General features: G+C 32.7%; 4 protein-coding genes across 7 annotated transcripts in view; 2 read left to right on the top strand and 2 right to left on the bottom strand.

Moving 5' to 3' along the window:
* LOC123697814 (polypeptide N-acetylgalactosaminyltransferase 5) overlaps positions 1 to 8,277 on the bottom strand; it is a 31,175-nt gene extending 22,898 nt beyond the window's left edge. For both annotated transcript variants that reach the window (XM_045644365.1, XM_045644366.1), the window contains exons 1-6: positions 8,157 to 8,277; positions 7,691 to 7,934; positions 7,233 to 7,443; positions 6,858 to 6,987; positions 6,413 to 6,579; positions 4,739 to 4,903 (exon numbers count right to left, since the gene is read on the bottom strand). In XM_045644365.1, coding sequence (XP_045500321.1) covers positions 4,739 to 4,903; positions 6,413 to 6,579; positions 6,858 to 6,987; positions 7,233 to 7,443; positions 7,691 to 7,843 — 826 coding nt within the window. In that variant the 5' untranslated portion in view covers positions 7,844 to 7,934; positions 8,157 to 8,277. The remainder of the gene's footprint in view (positions 1 to 4,738; positions 4,904 to 6,412; positions 6,580 to 6,857; positions 6,988 to 7,232; positions 7,444 to 7,690; positions 7,935 to 8,156) is intronic.
* Positions 8,278 to 8,812: 535 nt separating this feature from the next.
* Positions 8,813 to 10,638, top strand: LOC123698036 (solute carrier family 41 member 1-like). Its single transcript, XM_045644624.1, has one exon. The coding sequence runs from the start codon at positions 9,044 to 9,046 to the stop codon at positions 10,367 to 10,369; it is 1,326 nt and encodes a 441-aa protein (XP_045500580.1). The 5' UTR covers positions 8,813 to 9,043; the 3' UTR covers positions 10,370 to 10,638.
* A 572-nt stretch (positions 10,639 to 11,210) lies between these two features.
* LOC123698035 (60S ribosomal protein L37a) lies at positions 11,211 to 12,055 on the bottom strand. The gene is made up of 3 exons (XM_045644623.1): positions 11,957 to 12,055; positions 11,662 to 11,790; positions 11,211 to 11,385 (listed from the first exon to the last, which is right to left on the bottom strand). The coding sequence occupies exons 1-3, from the start codon at positions 11,957 to 11,959 to the stop codon at positions 11,245 to 11,247; spliced, it is 273 nt and encodes a 90-aa protein (XP_045500579.1). The 5' UTR covers positions 11,960 to 12,055; the 3' UTR covers positions 11,211 to 11,244.
* Positions 12,056 to 16,393: 4,338 nt separating this feature from the next.
* Positions 16,394 to 24,420, top strand: LOC123697967 (dihydrolipoyllysine-residue acetyltransferase component of pyruvate dehydrogenase complex, mitochondrial). Of its 3 annotated transcripts, none has more exons than XM_045644542.1 (10): positions 16,394 to 16,612; positions 16,994 to 17,169; positions 18,518 to 18,700; positions 19,319 to 19,360; positions 20,173 to 20,355; positions 20,957 to 21,183; positions 21,546 to 21,640; positions 22,147 to 22,346; positions 22,764 to 22,866; positions 23,339 to 24,420. In XM_045644542.1, exons 1-10 carry the CDS (start codon positions 16,494 to 16,496, stop codon positions 23,466 to 23,468), a joined length of 1,458 nt encoding a protein of 485 aa, XP_045500498.1. In that variant the 5' UTR covers positions 16,394 to 16,493; the 3' UTR covers positions 23,469 to 24,420. The 3 variants fall into 3 exon arrangements, with proteins under 3 accessions (XP_045500498.1, XP_045500496.1, XP_045500497.1); XM_045644540.1 differs by having other exon boundaries at positions 20,909 to 21,183; XM_045644541.1 differs by lacking the exon at positions 19,319 to 19,360 and having other exon boundaries at positions 20,909 to 21,183.
* The last annotated feature ends 236 nt before the right edge of the window (positions 24,421 to 24,656 follow it).

Here is a 24,656-nt window from a genome sequence, read left to right as displayed (position 1 = left end):
CACAGCATATAAATTAATGTCAATGAAAACCCTTAAGTTATGACTATTGAATGGTGACTACATTGTTTAGAGGCATTCGTATTCGATGGAGGTTCTTAGTCGTTACCTTAATTTTGACCTATTTATGCTTTTGTGTGCAACATCACAAGTATGAATGATAACATGTACAAAAATTTTTACAAAAATAAAGCAATAACGCTTTTGTATAGACAATCTCATAAACACTTGATTAAATAAATTACATATATAAGGAAGATTTTTTTGCTGGTAGGTAATAAAACTGAAAAGTTATGTTTAAACAAACTTAACAATATCTGCACGATGATTCACTTATTATCTTTTATATTATCTATATACTATTTCTATTTAAATTACCTAGTACCTACTGATAAAAAGCTAAACGTACCTTGTAGTGAAGTAAATTATCGATCTCATTTTAAAATTTCACCAGGAAGAAACTCTTCAGCTTTATAATATTAGTATAGATTATTCAAAAAAAGACACCTATTAACAATAAATAATAATCCATACTAATAATATAAATGCGAATGTAACTCTGTCTGTCTGTCTGTCTGTCCGTTACTCAATCACGCCATAACTACTGAACCAATTTGCATGAAATTTGGTATAGAGATATTTTTCCGAGAAAGGACATAGGCTACCCCGGGAAATAGGATAGGTTTTATCCCGGAAATCCCACGGGAACGGGAACTATGCGGGTGTTTCTTTTACTGCGCGGGCGAAGCTCCGGGTGGAAAGCTAGTACAATATAAAATTAGGCTTTATCAAAGCATCGCATCTACACAGATATTAGTAGTGATGGTAATGTACAATAGGACAGAGATATAATGCAACACTACAGTCTAGGCTAGATAAAGGACAGTCTAAAGTTGCCTTTCGGTGTCCTTATCGTAACCTGATTTATGCTATTATAGGAATATATAGTTATTCGCGTTATTACTTATGAACTATGAAACACTACGCAATTCCTACTACATAATATTTAGTCTGTTATAATATTATTGATACCAAAGCATTTCTGTCCGGCTTGTCTGTTACGCTTTCGCGCGTCTCTGAGCCAATTTTGATGAAATTTGGAACAAATATAAAATATACCTAGGGAAAGGATGTACATATATGCTTTTTGTCAAGAAAACAAATCTTAATGTGAGTGAAATAGGGGACGGAAAATGTGCGGTGGTCACGCGATATTGTGAAGTGCACGCGAGCGAAGCCGAGGGCGGATAGCTAGTTTATCATTTAAGCTGGAGAAACTTGCTTCAAAAATAGGTTACACACGTTTCAAAGAAACTAATTAGTACAATAGAATGAAACGTTGCCAATTTTTTTTTGTGTCGTAATGTGTCAAACCCAAACGTGTCGCAGTATCTACCAAAACTCAAGAATTCGAATATTTCACGTACTATGATCATTTTAATAAAACCTTATTATTATTTAATCTAACATCAAAGTAGAACACAACGTTTATCTAATAAAAGATCTGTATAATTGTGTTTTAATCGTACTTTGCCATATCTCAACATCAAAAACATCGCAAAACAATTGTATACATGGTCCATTAATCGATAAAAAAAAATCAATAACACTGTTACTTACGAAGCAACTAATTACATTCTTTAGGCAATCATACTGTATTGTAAATCAATGAAATTATTCTCGAGAAAAACCCACAATGAAATCAAAGGGTACTTATGAGCATATCGCACAGAGAGTAACACAATCACTGAATTGACTATAAGAGCGTCTAATAGTTTGATTTACATTTTATTTTAAGATCCGCGAGTTAATATCGGACAATTATCATTAACGAAGCAATTAATCTTTTATACTTTCATCGTAATACGGTGCTGTGTGTGAGCGGGATTCTTCTCGCAACAAAACATAATTATTAATTACCTAAAGAAAGATTAATAGAGTTATTATGAGAATCCTGTAAGAATTAATGTAAATACAGACTAGCGGTCCGCCCCGGCTTCGCTCGTGGTACATATTTCGCAATAAAAGGTAGCCTATGTTCTTTCTCAGGGTCTAAAGATTGTGTGTGCCAAATTTCATCAAAATCGGTCCAGTAGTTTATGCGTAAAAACCATACATACATACAAACCTTTCCTCTTTATAATAGAAGTATAGACTAGCTAGTCACCCCGGCTTTGCGTGGGCTAATCCGTTATAAGACTAAAAATATTTTTTTTTATTTATAGCCGTTGTCATTCCAGAATTGTTATTTATATATCTTAAGTCCTCGTAATATATATCTTAATTCTTTTATCAGTTGTTCATGAGATTAGCGATCTCTTCGGCTTTATAATCCAAGTAATACATTCATACTACTTATGTAGTATGAATGTATTACTTGGATCAAACTGATTCATATAATACACTGAAGTCGATCTCATTTATGTGTCAAAAGCACGAACTTTCTCTCGTCACTCACTACTTGCTAATTACGCTAATGGGCTCTCGATAAACTTGCGCCGAGACGATTCTTTAGATGACATTTTAAATATAATATTAAACCGTTCTTTTTATATTTGTACAACGAACGAGTTAAATTGTAACAATTGAGGGAATTGAATTAAATTGTGCATCCGTTTACGTTCGAAACTATTTACTTCCGTTTAGGAAATTTGTGTGAAACTATTATTTTAACGATAAGTTGATAACAGATGTATAAATTTTATGTAATTAAAATCTACCTTTAGTTAGTGCCACTATTTTTCTATTAAATATATAGGTAGACAACACATCCGCAAAAACTGTATTCGTATGTAAGCAGTTAAGTTCTTAAGATTAATTTATGAGCATGTTTATATTCATATGGAAATAGCAAATTGCAATACCAGAAATACTCGGCGTTATAATGAAAAATATAAATCGGGAATGATAATCTACGGCCTACGCAAATGCAAATAACTTTTTGCAATTTTATAATTACGAGACCTACACTGACTGGCTCTATCTTCTTATACGTTCCCTATGGAGACATTTTAATACTGATGTATTGATGTGTGTAGGTGGACTTCAAGTGGGTTGACCCGGGATAAAAACAAAAGCGACGTGTGTCACTCGGGGACTGCCGCGGTAAAGCATGCTATGCCTTCAAGCCACACCTCCACCCGTCGGAGTGGGGAGCGTAAGGTTATTTCGTTACGGAATTTTTCGATTCGGTCCCCGCGCTCAAGGCCCGAGATAGAAGCTATGCAATAGCTTAAAATAAATTTCACCTTTTGTAAGGAACAGCTATAGTAAAAAAAATCGTTCCTCATTATATTTTTTTAGAAATAGACTTTGACCTAACGAGCCAATTTCTAAGCTTATACACCTAGAGGTATTTTTCAACAATTAAACGCTGTTAATATAGCTTTGTAACGAAACAAGATAACACTGTAGTCTGTAGTAATTTGCATTGAATTCAAGTTAGGATATACATATGTATGAACAATCGACTGCGTAAAAAAGTGTAATTGAATAATTAGTGCGTCGACAGATCATCCACTTACATAGGGGAATGAACAGAGCAAAACAATGCGTTAGAATTTGCAATAGCTAGCTAGTTTAATTGATTAGTTGTAGAAAAAAATATACGCTACGAATTATGAACACGTCGATTTTAGGTAATGTAATGATTAAGATCGGGTATCTTTTGATTTCTTTCTATTCATATTATGCTGTTGTGATAATATGTTTAGATGTATGAGAATATGTAAACTCTAAAGCGACTTTAATGATATATTTCTTGGAAATAGAAACCACACTTGCAGATTGCAGGAACTTATTTATACGAAGTAAATTTCTAAAGTTACCAAAACACTCAATACAAAATACACAAAAAATCGATACTCATAATATGATGCATATCTACATTTAATAAAAAGTGAAAGTTAAAATGTTTCTTACTGAATCATTCTCATACCATTGAATGACATTTGGCACACTTTACACTTACCACATTCAATTTTTTTTAGAGTTTAATCATTTTAAAATATGATTAACACCCAAAATATGACTCAAATATTATAGCCTATGCACATAACATTCTAGTATCTATACATTGCTCGATTTCCGCGACAACGTAGGCGTTAATAGTTTACATGTATCATTTTAAACCGGAATAAACAATTATATGACATTTCAGTCCTGTTTGGTACTAAGATAGATCATTTTGCATTCGCACAATAAACTAGGCAGTCTATTTTTTAGCGAGGTAAACTAAAGGCACCTATAGGTAAGTAAGTCAACCTTACTGCGGTCAGTTTAACGGTGGGTGACTATGTGGTATTTCAATTTAGCGCCTCCATGCTTCAAAGGTCACAATATGTAAGATGTTAGTCTCGAGAAACAGACAGGAGTCATTTTACAATGTGAATAGCTATACAGTATTTTTCCCAAAAACTGTGAATGCATTTCAGAATATCTTAAAAAAATTATGGATGGTTTTCTACGAGCGTTTTCCTTAGGTGTAGCAGTACCTGCCTTTACTGGCCCGTGTAATGAATTCATATACAGGTATAGTATGTACGACAATTTAAACTATCCTATCAACAAAAAAGGGTGTGTGCCGAGCACTCGTATCCGAAGTGAAACTTCTTTGGCAAAATTCAAAGATACCAAAATCTTCACCTTACTCCATGACGTGACGATACCGTCAGGACGTGATCTGAAATTTTACACTCAACGCGCCAAAAGTTTCACTTCAAAAGAAAAAAAAGTAACTCACCAGTACATTCACAATGTGCATCCAGGAAGGTGATGACATCACCCTTGACGTGTTTCGCGCCCAAAAGCCGAGCGCGGATGAGTCCCGAACGATTTTCAGTTCGGAACAAACGCGTTGGTACGGGCAGTGTCTTTATGTAGTCCTCTAGCTTCTTACCTAAGTGTTCTAGAGAACACGACGAAATAAAAAACATTTTTATATGTACATATCATGGTTACGAAGTAAGGTCATTAGATAGAAAAAAAAAACATGTACTAAGTATTAGTAAAAAAAATTTTTTTAAATTATTTTCAAATACGAATTTCAAAATTAAAAAAATTCAAATGTCTCATGGAAACAAATTTTTAAAATAAACATTATTCGTAAATAATTCGTCGAATGATAAAAAGTGCATTAATTATTTGAATATCTAGAGCGCATGAATAATTATTAATGTTTAAATATTAAATAACTTGATTCGGAAATTTATCAAATATGATTCAAATAGATACATTTGAATGACATTTTTTTTGCACGCCTCATAAGCGAAGCGTTGAGGTGGGTACTACTGTCACTTCGCGCAAAACATCTGATTTTTCAAACTTAAAATGTCTTTATGTCTCATACATTGCACTTGTAAGATAATACATAGACACACATATTAAGAAAAAACACTATTTTTAACATACATGATATTTTTGATGTCATTTTTGTTATTTAAACTAGTTAAAAAACAGTTTAAAAAAGTTCTGTCTTGGACGTCCGTGTGTCTGTATGTGCGGAGGATTTTCTTGTTAACACGATAGCGACCGAAATACTTTACTAATCGAGTCTTTTTTTTTCTCTTACGCTTGAGTATGCTCAGGAATAGAACCCTTTCATTTTTCAGGGTCTGATTCGATGTGGTTTAATTGTTATTAAATAAACAAAAAAAAATATCGACTGTTCTCCATAATTTTAGTATATCTATATAACTACTTATATTCTTTATTTTATTATTATTATTTTTTTTTATATTTATAGTGTACTCAAAATTCACCATTATAAACTCTTTATAAATAATCAATTTTATTGTAAAGGATGAGATTATGAGGCGTGCACTTTTGGATTTTCCAAACATTATTCGTCATATTATCGCGTAAGTAAAATTAGTGAGTAAATTTTATGAGTTTGCTTTAAGATTGTATCAGAACCAACATATTAACTAAAGCTTTTAGAAATAATCGACATAATATTATGCAAATTAATAAGCTTTTAATAATTATCAAAATATTAATAACTTCACTTTAAAATATTCACAATTGGTATATCCTTACAAATGGCTCTTTAACGTTTTCAATAACACATTTAAAAAGTATTGCCAAATATTTATTCAGCTCTACAAATGTCAAGTCCGATTCATTAAAATTCCATGTAAAAACAATTTACATATTCCAATATATCTGTAAAGCGTTAATATAAAAAAAGTGCAAAGAATGCAAAATAATGAAATACCTAAATTTGAAATGAACATTTAATTTAACAGTCTGAAAATGCACTATATCCTTTCACTTTCACCAAGCATGTTACAGTAGACAGTAACAATAATAATCCAAAAGCCTGTACATTTAAAAGTACACTTCAAGCTATTACTTTAAGGTAGACAGCAACAATAAAAAATCCTGTACAATTAAATGCACACGTCACATAACTTACCTTTCTCACTAGCATCATCAACCAATATAATCTCTTTCAACAGAGGCCGAGGCGATCTGTTTATTGTACTCCATACAGTCCTTATTAGAGTGGACCACGCTTCATTGTGAAATACTATCACTACACTTGTAGTCGGCAGCAATGTAGGGTATGGCTTATCTTTGCATCTATGTAAAAATTTTATCTAGTTACTCAGATTATAATATTAGATTTCAAAAATACTCAGGGAAGCAATTAATTTTTAAGGCCTAGCAAGTCTCGTAATTTTCTTTTTTTTTTTTTGCTCTGGTGTATCCATGATTATTTTTTTGTAAATACACATTAAAATTATTACATAAAAATTACACATAATTACAATGGAGAATAATGATCACATTAAAAAATTAAATGAGAGATATTTAAATAATGTACGAAACAAATATTATGTAAATACTTAATTACTCACTTCTCAAACCTCACATCAGTCAATGATCTATTTAATGAGATCATGTCACTAGCCATTAAATTAAATTGATTCTCCTGAAATTTGTCCAACATCACCTTCTCTTGTTCAATTGGAATGTTTACAGCCTTACCTGTAGAAAAAATTAAAATTATGTACCTCTTTGGATTAACATGTAATTTTGAAACATATCTATAATATATTCATCCCCAACATTTATACTCTAAACAAAAATTAAAACAAGATCCTATTCTTGTCTATTAAAAGAAAATAACCAAAGTATAAAATTATTTATCACCTATCTTCAAATCTAGCAAAAATCTTTAGAAAAAGATCAAACTAATCAATAATAATATTAGATTCAAATATGTATCATACCCATTTCACCAGGAGATTCCCCTTGAGGTTTTATGGGTGGAACACGTTTCCATCTCTTCAGCCTTGACGTTGGGTATGGAGGCAGGTTCAAGCCATCCTCCCCAACATCTGATTCCACCTCATTCTCCTCAATGTTCGTGTCATCTTCAGCTATATCCCTTTGTAAGCCAGCTGCTATTGCAGCTTTTTTACCCTTCAGGTCTACCATATCCTGAGAGTATATTTGTGGTGTAAATAAATATTTTAAGTGTGAATATTGTTGAATACCATTTAGATAGATAGAATAAATATTAATTATTCGTTAATGACGAAAAATTCGGCCCAGTTTTTATTTATTTTTTGACAAAAGCTATTAAAGCATACAATTATGAGTATGGGCTATAATGAAAGCTTTACTATTTTTTTAAAGCACAGCAAGTTAAAATCTTAAATTCAAATAAACTTATTGGTTTACTCACACTAATACCATATTCGTTTGTTGTTTTCTTATTGCATCCATCGCCAAAGCAGTCGGAATACAAAGTGAGAATAGCTACATCCACCAACAACCACACCAGAGATGTAAGAAGGATTATGCGACATGTGTGTATCCTTATTTTACTTCTAAACATTTTAAAAATATAATTTATCTTCAGGAAAGTTTATTTTATTGCCACATGTCAAATTCAACACGCGATTGTCACTCGTAAGGATACCGTTCACCTGTAACAATGGCAATTAAAACTATATTTGGATATCTAAAAACTGAATTTACTCTCGCTAATTAATTAATTTTAATATGAAACCAGCGGTCTCAAGCACTTTCTGTTCGATGTTAAATAATAAGTAGGTTTCCGGATCTAAATTTTTAACTAAGTAGGTATATTGTTAATGTAAATCTTTAAGTTCTTTTTCTGATTTTCATAAACTAACGTATACACTTACAAATTTATTTTTATCGATGGTGTAATTTATACACGCAATGTAAAATTAATTTTTAAAATATAACTAAATCACAGAAAGGGGCTAGCGGCCTCCTAACGCCACTTGTATACGCAACACATAACTCCTATATTACTTTACTCTTTGACATAACTGCTAAACGTCAAACTTTCTAGTTTGTCTTGTTTCCAGAGATCAAAACTTCAAGAGCGCCGTGTCCTTGTGTTCGGATACACGTTCAGATTTTGTAAAATAACCCAATAAAATATTTATTATTCTCGAAACTTATCCTGGATATATGTTTCACCTTAGATGTTTCACATTAAAAAGTTTTATTAAAATTTTTACACAGCTCCAACAGCTTTATTACAGTACAGTAGTAAAAAGAGTAAAAAATTCTAATTTTAAATTTGAGTCCTGAATGTTATTTTTTTTTTAATTAGCTCCCAGACCTCATAGCCAGAGAGAGAATAGAGACTCCTTCTGCGTGGGTTAATTAATTATTTTAATTATACTAAGGTAATACTGTAAGTTTCCAACTAAATCTTCTTCGCTTCTTTCTGAATAGGTACGCTCTAAACGGTGTAAATGCAAAAAAGGAATGATTCTTTATCTGTTGTAGACACGTACATCATGCTGTCAAAATGTCAATGTATATCACCTGTTTGTGTCAGTGTCACTTTATTTTTACTGTTTTATTTTTTTATTTTATTTATAGATTTGTAATGTAATTACTTTTGTAAATAATAGATATTAGCACTGAGGTAACTAGAATAACTCGTTGCGGTAACGATATTATAACAATGTTAGGCCTACTCAAATTACTAATAACTTATTAATGTCTACGTGGACCATTAATTAAAAAATAATAATCGACTTACCAATTAGCAATGAATAGAACTAAAAGCAATAATTCTAAAAATATGAATAATACTGAGTGCAACGACGACAGTGATATGAGTGCGAACGTGTACAAACTTATAACCAACGAGGATAAACCGCCAGATATTAAATATGATAAAGAAAACTCTTGGGTTGCAGCAGTGCAAATGTTTGTGTCGTTTTTACTTGCTGGATTTGGTATGGTGGCCGCCAGCCTTCTCCTGGACGTAGTACAACATTGGGACGTTTTTCAAAATATTTCTGGAGTATACATTCTTGTGCCAGCACTTTTAGGCCTAAAAGGAAATTTGGAAATGACTCTAGCTTCGCGCATGTCGACACATGCTAACATGGGATACTTAGAGGCAAGTTTAAATCAATTAATTATAGGCAACCTGTGCCTTATACAGTGTCAAGCTGTTTTAGTGGGATTCTTAGCAGCTATGGCTGCAGTTGCTATGGGATGGATTCCTCAAGGTGTGTTTGATATTCATCAAGCTATGCTGCTATGTGCCTCTAGTGTCCTAACAGCTTCTGTTGCAAGTTTTGTGCTTGGACTGATTATGATAGGAGTAATTGTTGTATCAAAGAAGATGAATATCAATCCAGACAATGTGGCTACACCAATAGCAGCTAGTTTGGGTGATTTAACTACCTTGGCACTGTTATCTTGGATATCTTCAGTGCTATATAGGTCTCTTGGCACAAGTTTGATATTACCATCTATAATTATAATTATAGGTGCAATATTAGTTCCTGTGTGTGGATATGTTGCATCAAAAAATAGTTTTACGACACAAGCATTGGATGAGGGCTGGGTCCCTGTAGTGTCTGGTATGGTTATAAGCAGCACCGGTGGACTGATATTGGGGTACACAGTAGCTAGTTATGAAGGTGTTGCAGTGTTTCAATTAGTTATAAATGGTATAGGTGGTAATATGGCAGCAGTGCACGCTTCTAGACTCTCCACTTTATTGCACAAAGGGCAAAAAGAAAAATCTGTGATAAGTAACACCACTAAATTGCTCATGTTGATGGTTATACCTGGACAGTTAATATTTGTTTATACAATAGGGTACTTAAAAGCAGGACACACATCTGTTACACCTATATTTATACTGATTTACATGTGTGCAGCACTTTTACAAGTGTTTCTTTTATTAGTGATAAGTCATTATTTAGTTGTGTGGATGTGGAAATTAGGCTTAGATCCAGATAATTCTGCAATACCATACCTGACTGCGTTGGGAGATTTACTTGGAACTGCATTTCTAGGTATCGCCTTCCACATATTGTTTGCCATAGGTGATAGAGATTCAGATTTAGGGGACTGATTTTGTTGTATGTACCTACTTATTATCTCAAATTTTATGAATTTAGGTTTGTACCTATTTATTATATTTCCAAAGTATTTCTTGTACAGACCTTGATGTAATATTTCTTAATTTTACTTGTACTTATTATTTTTATTATAAATAATTAAGTTATTCTATAATGCAGCATTATATTGTATTACTTACTTAAGACATTGGTGCTACAGATGTATTTTATCATATCATATTTTTTCTGAGAATATAAACTTTACCTTTTAAATAAAACAAAATACAAATGTTGTTTCATTAATTTCAAATATACCTGTTTTAAATTTCATAATATATAGATGTCTTATAAAATTTTTCAATATAATGATAATATAAAGATAAATTAATTATTAAAGGCAAAGGCTTCTTTTTATTTTGTTTGTGGTTTAAATTAATGTATGTTAATGTAATGAGGAAATAATTTATTAGGTATTCTATCTCCTGCTGATTCAATGAATTTACTCCACCAAGCACTGTATGAAGGTGATATTTTTACTAATAAATCCACAATTTATTTCTCAATAAATTCAATATTCTAATTCTTATTAAAATATTGAATTGTTATAAATGAATGTTCTGAATGATATTTGAGATTTCTATATTTTCAAATGCAACAAAAATAGCATTTCTTAATAACTCTAATAGTAATGTAGTATTGAAATAGTATCAATTATTTTGAACTGATTTAATGAATACTATGTATAAATTAACAAATTTAAATAAAAGATAAGAAAATTGTTTCTTTAAATTAAATTTACTACACTCTTTGACTTCAACGAGGGCTATAGTAGTTCTAGTAATAAAACAAGTAAAATTTTGTGAATTAGTTTATTGCCTTATCCTAGTGTTTACTTGACTTCACGTAACCTCCTGACAGCAGAGCGGCAGGATGACGCGGCAGTCGTCGAGAACACCCAGGCACCACCGGCAACTGTCCTCTTGCAACGCTTACATGACCAGATACCAACACAGCTGCGTTTCATGGCATCCTGAAATTGTTGATTGGATATTATGAATTATTTATTGTAGTTTTTTTGTTTGTTTATAGGTTTAGGAATTGAAAGTTTTAGAAATGTATGTTATTGTTTTGTACAAATCTCTAAATAAGTATTATTTAAGTGGTCGACAATAGTAAAAGGTTCAATAATATATTTTAAATAATTTTAAACAAAAACATACATGTATTAAATAAGTGCAGTCGCAAGGTTTGAGTCGGGAAGTCGGTGAAATTAAAGATAACCAAAAAATTTATTGTAATAACTTACCTTTCCACAGAAAGAGCAAGTATATTTGGCGTGTTGGGTCACTTCCATCTTTTTAACCATTTTACGTAGGGAGGCACCATAACGTGTACCATATTTGCCAGTGATTCCAACCTTTTTCGTACGTTTTGCCTGTAAATATCAACACAACTTAGGATGTACCTTTGAAGATGTAAATCTAAAATCGCCCTCAAATATCACATTCACAGATAAGTATTCCAATTTAGCACTCATTTTAACTATTTATATTCGTTTAACCACATAAGATTAACAAAATATTTTAAAATTACTTTCTCACCATTTTGAATAAACCTGCCTAACAAAACAGTTGACAGAAAAGAGAATCAAATGTGACAGTGACAATTCATACAAGGCAACTTGACATTGTTTGGCACACCCCACAGATCATATATACAGCTGTTTTACACATTTTTGTATTAGATTTCAAATTATTTTTTGCTTTTGTGGAATTACGTAAATATTTTAAACGTATATCTTATTCAAAATGGACTTCTTTAGTTTCTATAGGGCGTATTCAGAAAGAAAGCTTGAAACTTATAAGCGCTTATCGGCGCTTGTCAGCGCTGGTAACCTGCACAGGAAAATATATGAACATGCGCCGGTAAGCGCTGATCGGCGCCGACAAGTTCCGACAAGCTTCAACAAGCGCTGGTTGGCGCTGAGCGCTGCCATATAAAATTTGTTTTGGTCTGCTTCAACCTGCTTCCTTTGTGTAGAACGAACCAGTATTGACAAGCGCCGATAAGCGCTTATAAGTTTTAAGCTTTCTTTCTGAATACGCCCATACGTTAGATGTTTTTCGCTTGTTTACAACAATGGTCTATGACACTGTTGTATTCCGTAGTAGAAAGAATTATTAGAATGGGATGAAATAATAATTAAAAAAACATAACACTTCAATGCTTCACGCAGCTTCACGCCATATGCATTCTAGACATATTATATTATGCTTCAACCTCATCATCTTCAACAACCCTAATACGCTTGTTACACTTCGCTTAAAATTTAGAAGCAAATTTAAAAATTACTATTATAAGCTTCTCATCACACTGCCTCTAACTTAGTAGCTAAATCAGATAATGGAAATTATGAGTGCTTACTAAGCAACCAAAAATAAATTCATAGAAGTATTTAATTAAGTTTTTATTAATTAAATGCGATATTATAACACCTTCCTAAATGCGTTCCTCAATATGCTTCTAATGATTCAGTCACACAGAGCAAGTAATCTTTGTAGTCAGTCAGAAACACAGAACAGTAGGTAAAGAAACGGTCTACCAGAATCTGATGGCATATTTATATTTAAGAAATAAAAGATTTTCATGTGGCAACTTAATTGACAACTATCAAATTGGTTGTCAAATTATTTGTCTTTTTTGCAGTTGATGAATAATTTTTAGGATTTTGTCTAAAAAATCTTCGAAAATGTCGAAAAAGCCGCTGCGATCACAAGCAAGAGGTGTTGTTTATAATGTGTATAGAAAAACATTCGATGAAGAAGGGTCAAACACATCACAATTTTCAATTTTGAAGATTTTATTGGTAAATTGGACTTACCCGTTTTGATACTTACTTTAAATTAAAAAATATTATATGTAGGTAACTATAATATTGTTTGTTGATTAGAATATAATTTTATGAAAACTTATTACAGGAGTTTCCAATACGGCTATTCGTCAAGTCCAAGCTGTCCAAGTCAATTTTATAATGTGTGTATCTGATAATACTTACGAAAATAAACATAGTTTTATTTTATTTTTATTTTATTTTATAAAAAAATTATAAGCAGTTTTGATCTACATTATCATTATATCGATATTTTCACATGGCATACTGGTAATGAATATACAAATATAGGTATGTGTAAATAATAATATGTATTACCTGTATAAAAGTAATATGTACAATTGTAGGTATATTAGGTATACATGTAAGTATGTACCTACATAATATAGTGGATATCTCATTATTAAGTACAGTATTGTCCACTTATGTAATGTAACTAATGATATTGAGGACAAAATAAAAAATAAGCAGTATCAAGATCGTTCAGTCCATTTTCCCTAGGGTTGCACACTCAAAATTTTGATTTCCCTAATTGCCATCAGATTCTGGTTTACCTTATATCCTGACCAAGAAGCTTATATCCTCTAATACACTGGAGATTGCACTATGACCATTAACTTGAAACAAGAAACTATGACATTCAATGACGTCAGTCATGTTATTTGTCTCTTTCTGTCGAGTGACCACGCTGGTTTGTAAATTCAGGATTTTTCAAAATAGAAAAAACTAAAAATCATGGTCTATAAATAATAACGACATATATTTTTAACAGTATTTATATTATAATATTATGGTCATACTTTATAGGTAGGTACATACAATTTTAATTGGTATAGAATGATAGTTATAAATAACTTTTGGCTACAAAGCTTGGATATGAACCGATATATAGCATTAACATCCTTTGTAAATAGAGGAAAGTTGTGTTTTGCATCAGATGCTGTTTACCAAATTGTTAGCTACTCAGATCTTCTTTTTAAACGCGTTGCTTCGACGGGTCAATTTCAAGCCAGAATCATCAAAGAAAAACTGTTTAAAGCAGCCTTGCACAAATTTCAGCTAACTTTACAAAGTTTATTTTTCAAAAGGTATTTTTTTCTGGGTCGTAATCCTCAGTAACCTTGATGGGCACATATATTTCTTTTTATTTTACTTTTTGGAAAGCTGAAATACGTAAAACAAAAAAATATGAGGTAAGTTAAAAAAGTATAAATTTCAATGTAAAAACGAACAATCTTATAACTACATGTGAGTGCAATACCGATGTCATGTGTTGTTTCATTACTAGTAACAATCTTTAAAATGGTGTTCTAAATTTTCATCATAATATTGTTATTACAATATATTCTCTTCGCTATCCATAAAAACTCGTCATCATGGTTACCTTACTTGTTAAATCTGTTTATTGAAAACTTGTTGAAAAATGATAAAGTATTAGGGAAATAACAAATTTAACATGACTGCTTACTAAAATGATGCTAAATTAGACAATTTTTGCCATTGAAATGATTCTAAACAGGTAAATGCAGGAGTATTGAGGAATATTGTAAATAACGTAAATATACACTTGCCTGTGAAATTCTATGCCAGAATTTGGTGTCCAAACACTTCTGCAATTTTGCACAATACAATGCATTCTTTATATTCGGAAAATATTCATTAAATAAGCAACAATATTAACTTAAATATTCGAAGCGACGCAATTTTTTTGACACACATGCCATATTGACAAAGTTGAGAGTTGCTACAATTTTATTATGGTGACTACCCATAATCAGGGAGTATCGCTTTTTAATAATTGGTTCAGATACTTAGTTTATTTAGCATAAATAATAATTGTCTCATCCAACAATGCTTCTGAATGACGTTGTTGGCAATTTATCAACAAACTCATGTACAAAAACTAACCTTTTGCACAGAATATTACAGCATACATAGTAGCCTTGGGAAAACTTCGTATTAACAGTGGCAATACCAAGTTAGGTGTGAAAGTGATAAAAAACATGAACTGGGCAATATTTTCTTGTTACACGTCAATGTTCATACCGAAATCTCCAGTGTATTAGATATAAGCTTCTTGATCCTGACTTTTAAATTTAGGACGCGTGTAAAGTGTAATCAGCGCATTGTGAGCGCATTAATTGAAGGCCTTATAGGCCATACATACCAAGGGCGGCCATACACACTGCGTTGACTCTGTGACCAAGTCTTCCACAGATGTAATATAAAGAAGTCTTCAATCAAAAAGTACTTAGAATCATTATAAAATATAGTCTTCAATATTCTGCTCCGCCTGGCTGAAAGAACATTGGATAAGTGATGACACAGGCGATTAAAGCGTGTCCCAGACAGACGCGGCCTGCGGTGGCGGTGGCGGTGGCGGTCAGTTGGATGACTTGAAAGTTCTAGGAACGACATAGACAGACGCGGCCTGGACGCGGTCACGGCGCGGCTTACCGCGGCCGCAAGACCCGCCCCCTCCGCCACCGCTTCTGTGTGAATGAGCGCGCGGACATGAGGCGGTCATTACGCGATCAGTTGTAAATTTTTGCAACAGGCCGCGTGTACCGCGTGAAATTATGCCTATAAACACTGAGTTGTTTATTCAAACAGTGCAAAATTACCCAGTTTTGTATGATGTACATCACATAAAGACTTACTACTCTTACGTACTCTTAAGAAATAGCTCTGTATAATTGGCGCATGCTGTGTTAACCTCTAATTATTTGTTACTTTACCTATCGCAAGAACTATATGTTATATAATAATTATATTAAAGAATCATTGTAAACAAATGTTGGTTGACCAAATAAATACTAAAAAAACAACAGAATTAAAAACAAAATATGGGCAATAAAAGCAATAAAACTTCGTACGATTGGCCATTACTAACGTCCACTTGCAGGTGAGACTCGAGAGCTAATGTGCCCAGTGCCGCTGTAGGTTAGAATGACCGCCACCGCGGCCGCGGCAGTATATTGTTATCACGGTCAAGCAAGAAGGCAACAGCAGATCGCCACCGCAGGCCGCGTCTGTCTGGGACAGGCTTAATTTCGGGGTGATTTCAGGAACGAAGCTACAATGTCAAACCTTGTGTCAGTTGTCAGCTTGTCAGTTTCAACCAAAGAGTATTATAATATATTGGTTTCAACGTTTCTTCGACCTACAAGTTGTTAAAGGTCGATCTCGCCTTTACAAACCGTCCCGATTAACTGGACGGCAAGGAAACAGCAGAATAAAAAACAAACATGTTGCGAACGATCCTTGTACGAAACCAAGTTTTGGCCGAAAGTGTAAAAAAGGCTGTTCGGTGCAATGTCACGAGATGCCTTAGTACAGAATTAGCCAGAAGGAAACAGACCAATAAGTAAGTGTAGATCATAATATGTTTATGAGACAATTAAAAAATTATTTTGAACATTACGATATCTGATTCAGTCATAAATCAATCAATAATTCGTTAAACATTTCAAATATTGTGCTCGTCGAAGCTCACTCGAATTGCATAACCGTAATGTCAAACGTTTTACTTTTACCTTGGCAAGTGTCATTGGCGAAAACATGTGTAAGGATAAGGAAGCCGGCACTTGCAATTTTTTAACCACTCCATACAGAAAAACCTATTACTTTTACTAATTTATTAAAGATAGATAAAAGCCACAGATGCCTTAACACCTGAAAATGATTACACCTTGTTCAAATAATTATTAGTACCTATTTAATATTATGCAATTTATTAAATCTTCAGATTATTATCTCCATCACAAAAGCAGTTATCTGCTCCTCAGCAATGGAGTATTCAAGTAAGGCATTACTCGGACCTCCCTTCTCACAACTTGGTCAATCTGCCCGCACTCTCCCCGACCATGGAAAGTGGATCAATTGTAAGCTGGGAAAAGAAGGAAGGAGACAAACTTAATGAAGGTATTTTTTTTAAATAATTCATTCTAGTACTTAGTAAATATCAAAGATACTATATCTTCTTTGGCCCGGTTATAGAATTTTGTGAGCTCAATATCGCTTAGAAATATGAGAGAATTAGCCAGGTACATAAAACAGAATATGTGCCCTAAGATAAGATTGTATACTAGTAAAATAGATATACATTATATGTATCTAATTATCTTTTGTTTTACTTGTAATTGCTGAATAAGCTTAAAAGTAAAAAAATATATACATAAGACCAGAAATCTTATCATTTTTATTGTTTTATCAGTAGAGACTGATTTTGCGATAATATAATTTTAAGAATATCAATGATATATATATAAAAATAAAGATTTATTTATTTAAATACAGCATAAACATATCTTGGGAAACCACTTATCTATCAATTATAATGTAAACAATTTGTATTAATAAAAAATGCACCAATATGCCCAAAATCAAAATAATGTAGATAGATTGTTTATTGTGAATATTTATTTCATGAATGCAGTTGAATAATTTTCAAAATTTTATGATGAATTGATTTTATTGATTGATGATTGATATAAAAATCATGCGCAATGCACTCACACATAGGAATCAATTTATTATATCATAATAAATGGACGTCATATAAAGCATTTTGTAGAAAATAAACAATCTCCTGTTTTTGTTAGTATTTAATCCAGAGAAATAAAATAGAGATGCCTTCACATTGAGACATGATTCATTTTGGTCAGTATAACCAGACACTTCATTACATATTGGTCACATTAAACAATATGTCACTATACATGAAGTCATTTTATCCAACTTTTATTAAGAATTTTATATGAAAACCAAACTTTGCTGTGTAATAAATACGTCATAATAAGTGGTTGGTCAATATAACTGTAGTCATAATAAAAAGATTCTACTGTATTGAATAACAACCATTTGTTGTTGTAAAAGTGAATTTGTAAAAATTCAGTTTCTATCAAACAATATATTATGTTGGAAGTCAAATGAAGGTCAAATTAAGACTAAAAATAGTATAATGATTGTGATTATATTACCATATTTGAATTACATCTTATAATTATCTTATCTATATCTCACAAGTAAAACTAAATTGTAGATTGATTCATCTACTTATAAAAAAAATATAATCTTTTTCTTTTATCAATTTCACTTGTATGTTTGTATGTATCCAACATATTTGTATGCAACCAACTCTTTTGCCTCAATTTTGATCCACTTAAAACAGACAGATTTAATTTCTAACTTTCAACACTATTCAATTAAGGTTGTAATTTCATGAGTAAGCTTATTTTTTAACTATATTAATAATTATTTTTACTTTAAGGTGACCTCCTCTGTGAAATTGAAACTGACAAAGCGACCATGGGTTTCGAGACCCCTGAAGAAGGTTATTTGGCCAAGATCCTGATCCCTGCAGGCACCAAGGGTGTGCCAGTTGGTAAACTGTTGTGTATAATAGTTGAGAACCAGGCTGATGTGGCCGCATTTAAAGATTTTAAGGAAGACTGTAAGTTATTTTACTATTTAACTATGCATGTACAATTTTGATGTTATGCTAATGAATAATATAATACTTTGTCAGTGTTACAATCTCAGAAATGGGCAAAATAGTAGATTTTTTTTTGTGGAATACACCATAACAATTACATGATATCAATCATAAGGATCCATGAAAAATTTAAAAGAAATGTTTTTTTTGTGGCTATTTAAGTTTGCATGAGGTGTTACAATTTTTAACAAAAAAAATGTGTACGTGTAGTGTACACACGTAAGAAGTGAAACTTCTTTATGACCCTATTTTTCAAAAAATAAATTTACTATATGCAACTTTACAGAAATACGTCGAATCACGAGTGGTAGGGATAAGAAAAAGATGGCGCGTAAGGGAAAAATGTTACACTAAATTTTTTTCCAACCCCGATGAAGAAGTTTCACTTAAAAAAAAAAAAAGAATGCCAAGAGATTTTATAAATAGAATCTCCATTTTTTTTTGGGAATATTTTAAACCGAAACATGTAAATTTACCGTACCAGTAATTAACTGTGCATGATAACCAAATTTGATGTTTTAAGGCTGAAACAAGCTACTTGGTGTGCTTTACTCATTAACACAATAAAACCCACAGTGTCGGGAGCGCCGTCGAAGCCGACGCCTGCTAAATCTAAAGGTTATTATTTATAATTGTACTAAAAATGTCTTATAATGTGATTCACAAGAGCAACTTTTGTCTCCGCAACTATTTTGTCTGTCCCATCAACTCTATGGGGAGTTGCGTCGCTACGTGCGCGCACTTTCATACTAGCCCATAGGTGGGAGAGACAAAATAGTTGCGGAGACAAAAGTTGCTCTTGCGCGCTAGCTCTTAATAAATGATTTTCTATTGGTGTTTTTTAGCTTCGGTATTTATTTAGAAATTGATAAAGTGATATAGCTGTATGTGGCTGTCAACAACAAAAATATTGTATAGGATTTAAAATTGTATCATGCAGGGATAACATATTATGTAAATTAATTTTAAATCGACTTAATGTACCTACTGTTTGGATTATTAAATGGTTATCAACGATATAACATTTTATTTTGTAAGAAATTTTTGATTGGAAAAATAGATCGAAACTCATGGTATCTGGAAGGTTTTCACTACAACTAAAAAGCTAGCTCACAGGTAGCTCACATTATTCGACTGCATATTTTACTAAGTTAAGGCCTATTCAATTATTAATAATAAAGCTATTAAAGATCCGAGATCGATACTCGGATATGTACGCGATTAGAGTCCCTATAAAATACTTCCTAAGAGAGAGAGAGAGAGAGTAATCTGAATAGGCCTTTTGTTAATTCAAACTGACAACTGGGTGAACATCTCAACTCTTTACTTTGAATCTAGCCTTCCAGTTGATCACAAATAAATGTTTGTTGTAGTTCTGAATATTCCCATATCATTTTTATTGTCTTTAATCGTATATTCTCATACAATAGCGGCCGCAGCCCCCGCCCTCGCCGCACAAGCGGCCCCTGCACCGGCCGCACCTGCAGCACCAGCTGCACGTGCGGCACCGGCTCCTGCGGCACCTGCGGCACCAGCTGCTGACCAGCATAGTAGGATCTATGCGAGCCCAATGGCCAGACGGTTGGCGGAGTTGAAGAACATTCGGTTGGGTGGTGCGTATATTTTTTCATTGCGCGATATAAATATTTTTTTCGTATAATTTTTTGGTAGTAAATTACAAGTATCAGTTGAAAATTATGTTCGGTCTTAAAATGTTATAGGTCTCCTAAATGCCTGAAAGGATTTTCACATAACTATCCTATGAAGTAACTGTTAACAGGTTATACATAATATTATTATCTTTTGTACATGTGGTTACATGAAGCAAAAATGCATAACTGTAATTTAAATTCATCATCATGACATATACCCAAACGTGTTTTGCATCCATAGAGGTATTATAGATAGAGTAGGTAATTTTCTTACTGTAAATAAAAACATCCGACGTTTAAAAAGGAGATTGTGTCATCCTATCCGCCCCTCTGCTGATGATAATATGATTTTGCATTCTCTTTTCTCTTTTAAACCTAAGCCACGCTGAGGTGAGTAGAACGTAAATATAGTACCGCAATCTCAATTTTTTTTTGGACTACACTTGTAGGTACGCGTTGATTGCTTACTTGCTCTATCTTTAATATGACACAATACCTCTGTGCTTGCACACAGGCCAAGGGTCTGGCATATACGGTTCGCTGAAGAGCGGTGACCTGGCAGGCGCCGCAGCGGCCGCGCCCGCACAAGTTCTCCCGCCGCCACCGTCTGGCGCGACCTACACGGACCTGCCGCTGTCTGGCATGCGGGAGACCATCGCGAAGCGTCTGACAGCCGCCAAGCAGACGATACCGCACTACCAGCTGTCGGTGACCGTGAACGTGGAGAAGACGCTCGCGATGCGCAAGCTGGTTAACGATAAATTGGCAGCGGAGAAGGCGGATGTTAAGGTGAGGATAATGTTGTAAATCAGGCATTTATAGGGTAAAATTTTGTAAATAAGGTTAAATTAAATGGATTTTTTATTATTTATTGAGATATCTACGTATGTAAATGTCTCCATAACTAATATAATGTTATAGGTTAATTATTAAATGTAAAAAATTCAGAATTTCTCTTAGTGCTCAACCTGACTATATTTGTTTGTCTCTGAAGAGTTTATTTCTTACATTTTCTATGGTGTAAGGCCACGAACACGATTTATTAATATGTAATTTAAAAAAAATTAAAATCTCTGACAATGATTACTGCGAATTTTGTTTAATGAAAAACTATTACATTTTTTTTTGTACAAATATTATTTATGATGTAGGTATCAGTGAACGACTTCATAGTGAAAGCCGTAGCTGCGGCGTGCAAGCGCGTGCCCACCGCCAACTCGCACTGGATGGACACATTTATCAGACAGTGAGTGGTTTTATCGTTGTAAATCCGACTTTAACACGTCCGAATAAGGTTGTATTTATTAACCGACTTCAAAAAAAGGAGGAGGTTATCAATTCGGCCGGTATGTTTTTTTTATGTATGTACACCGATTACTCTGAGGTTTCTGAACCGATTTACGTGATTCTTTTTTTTTTCGATGCGGGATGGTGTCGAATTGGCCCCATAAAAATTTTATTCGGATAGGCCCAGTAGTTTTATGAGCATTTTTGTCTGTATTTGTAAATGTTGAGCACTCAAATGTGCTCAAAATTTACAAATGTGCACTGTTCGTTTATGTATGTGATTATTAATTATATTGTTGTTTTTAATGATCGAAGATAAATTAAAAGCTTCAACCAGTTTCAAAATCTACCTAGAATATTAAATAAATAATTTTGATACTTTTTAAAAGGATTCAAGCAATTCCAATCCACCGCAAATATTAAATAAACATATTTGATACTTATGTATTTTTTAATTTAATTTAGGTATTCAAACGTCGACGTGAGCGTAGCGGTAGCGACACCTAGCGGCCTGATCACGCCCATCCTGTTCAACGCGGATTCCCGTGGAGTGATAGATCTTTCGAGAAACATGAAGGAATTGGCACAAAAAGCGAAGGACAGTAAACTACAACCGCAGGAGTACCAGGGTGGTACCGTCACTGTGTCAAACCTTGGAATGTATGGTAAGTTTTGTTTAGGACTAAGGTTAAAAGTAGTAAACTAAATAATTAAGCTATATCTTAGATAGCTCTGCTTCTCGCCCCTCTCAGGTTAATTTTCAATTATATAGCAGGAGGGTAACTCATTTATTAAATTCAATAATGTCTTATGTTCGTGAACAAATGTGCAAAATTAGAAATACCGAATGTCGCAAAAAATGTTCACACTAAGATAGTACCTTTATAATAAATTATGTACCAATAATTATCATGTCACACTTTTCTTTACTAAACTTATCGACCATATTACCGGTTTCCATAATACAAGCGAAAGCTTAGTAGGGCATCAGGTCTTGTCTTGTGAAAATTGTCCTGAAATATTTATTTTATTTATATATCCTTTTACAAAATCGTGATTTGAACTAATATTTTTCGTTACAGGTATCACAATGTTCAACGCCATCATCAACCCTCCTCAGGCGCTAATAGTGGCGTGCGGTGGCCTGCAAGAGATTGTCATCCCGGATAAGAATGAACCACAAGGGTACGTGTTAATTTTTAGTCCACTACTTAAATCTGGTATTGTCAGGAGTAACTATATAATCTTTCAATAAATAAAACATTATTGAAAGTACATTATATAGTTACTCCTCATAGTATTGTAGAGGTATAAATGTTTAAGACCTTTTCCGTGAATGAAATGATACATTTTCAAAGAAATTAAGTCATATTTTAAAATTATTTCCATAAATGCGAAAAAAAAACGACTGAAATCAATTTATTTTAATGAAGAAATTTTTGTTTATCAAATAAGTTAAATTTTCTAACCTAAATATGTTTTTAATTATAAATCAATACTATATTAAAGCGTCTCGGGAAGCCCTACAGAACTTAAACTTATCTAATAATATGCGTGAGAGAAAAGGAAGCCAGACTGGCGACGTAACCATTTACGTTACGAAACTTATTAGAAGAAGTGATCACTTAAAAAATAATACAATTATGCTCTTTTCCAGATTCCGTCTGGCGAAATTCATAACATTCACCGCGTCAGCTGACCACAGAGTGATCGACGGTGCGGTCGGCGCGCAATGGATGAAGGCCCTCAAGGAAAACCTGGAAGATCCCGCCAATATGATCCTATAAACATATAATGGGACCCAATCGAGCAACTTTTTAAAAAACACCGCGGTTTTAAACTGTCAAAAACCATAGATAATTAAAAAAAAATTGGCTATGGTCATAGATAATTTTAAAGATATTGTCTATTGACACATTGTAAATAGCTTTATATAATCTGTTTTATAGCGGATAAAGCTGAATTTAGTGTGCAAAAATATCTGGGTATATATCAGATAGTTTCTATAAATTTGCACTGCCCCTAATGTATAGATAAATGGTCTTTAGCATATTGTATTGGATTTTTGTAAAGGTTGCTCCAACGTGTTTCATTATTAACGATACATTTTAATACAATTTGTTACGGGACGCCTAGATAAGCGTACAGTTTAAAAAAAACTTAGTAATTATAGTATTTATTTGGCTCGACCGAGTCTGTCCATAGCAAATTGCGTTGAAATTGTGAAAACGTTTATCCTTCTATATTGTTTCATATTTATTTTATTTTTTAAGGATCATGATGTGTAAGAGATTATTGTATATTCATCATATTTATGTATATTTTTCATTACCCTTTTGAAGGATAAATCTTTTTTTATGTATGTTGTGGGATATCGAATACGACAGGTCAAGAAGTGCATAACTGCCTAATATTTTTAATTATTTATATACCGAAATTCATCATTGCATATTCCTGTAGTCATTTAAGCGTCATGTATTTTTTATTCTGTTATTTTTTTTGTGTTTTTATTTTTCATATATGTTTTATCTGCATTTTATAGTTATAGTGATATAATAGATCTTTTTGTAGTATTTTGTTTATCATGGAATTAATGTGAATTAAATTCATAGAAAATACAACATCTGTGTAAATATTAATTTTGAAATTAAATCTTTTGTTACCATCAAGGCTGTTGTGTTTTGATGCTGATAGGTGATTTTATGGACGTTAGTGGAATATATTTTATTTATAAATGAATTTCTTGTTTTATTTTGACCCTATAATCCAATTAGATAAAGCATCGAGTATTGATTATTTAATATTTATTTCATATCAGTGAAGGTCCAAAATATTATCTCTTTATGCAGCTTTGGGGACCGAGGAATATAAAATTATAACATAAAAAATAAACTTTTTTGTTGAGAATCACTTGTTTGTTGTACACTTCAAACAAGTATAAAATATAGTGCCTGGTCATATCGATCAGTCATCTT

Source organism: Colias croceus, chromosome 15, assembly GCF_905220415.1.
Source record: "Colias croceus chromosome 15, ilColCroc2.1".
Lineage (NCBI taxonomy): Eukaryota > Metazoa > Arthropoda > Insecta > Lepidoptera > Pieridae > Colias > Colias croceus.
The sequence above is the reverse complement of the archived record's forward strand: the minus strand, read 5'-3'. Positions and strand labels throughout refer to the sequence as shown.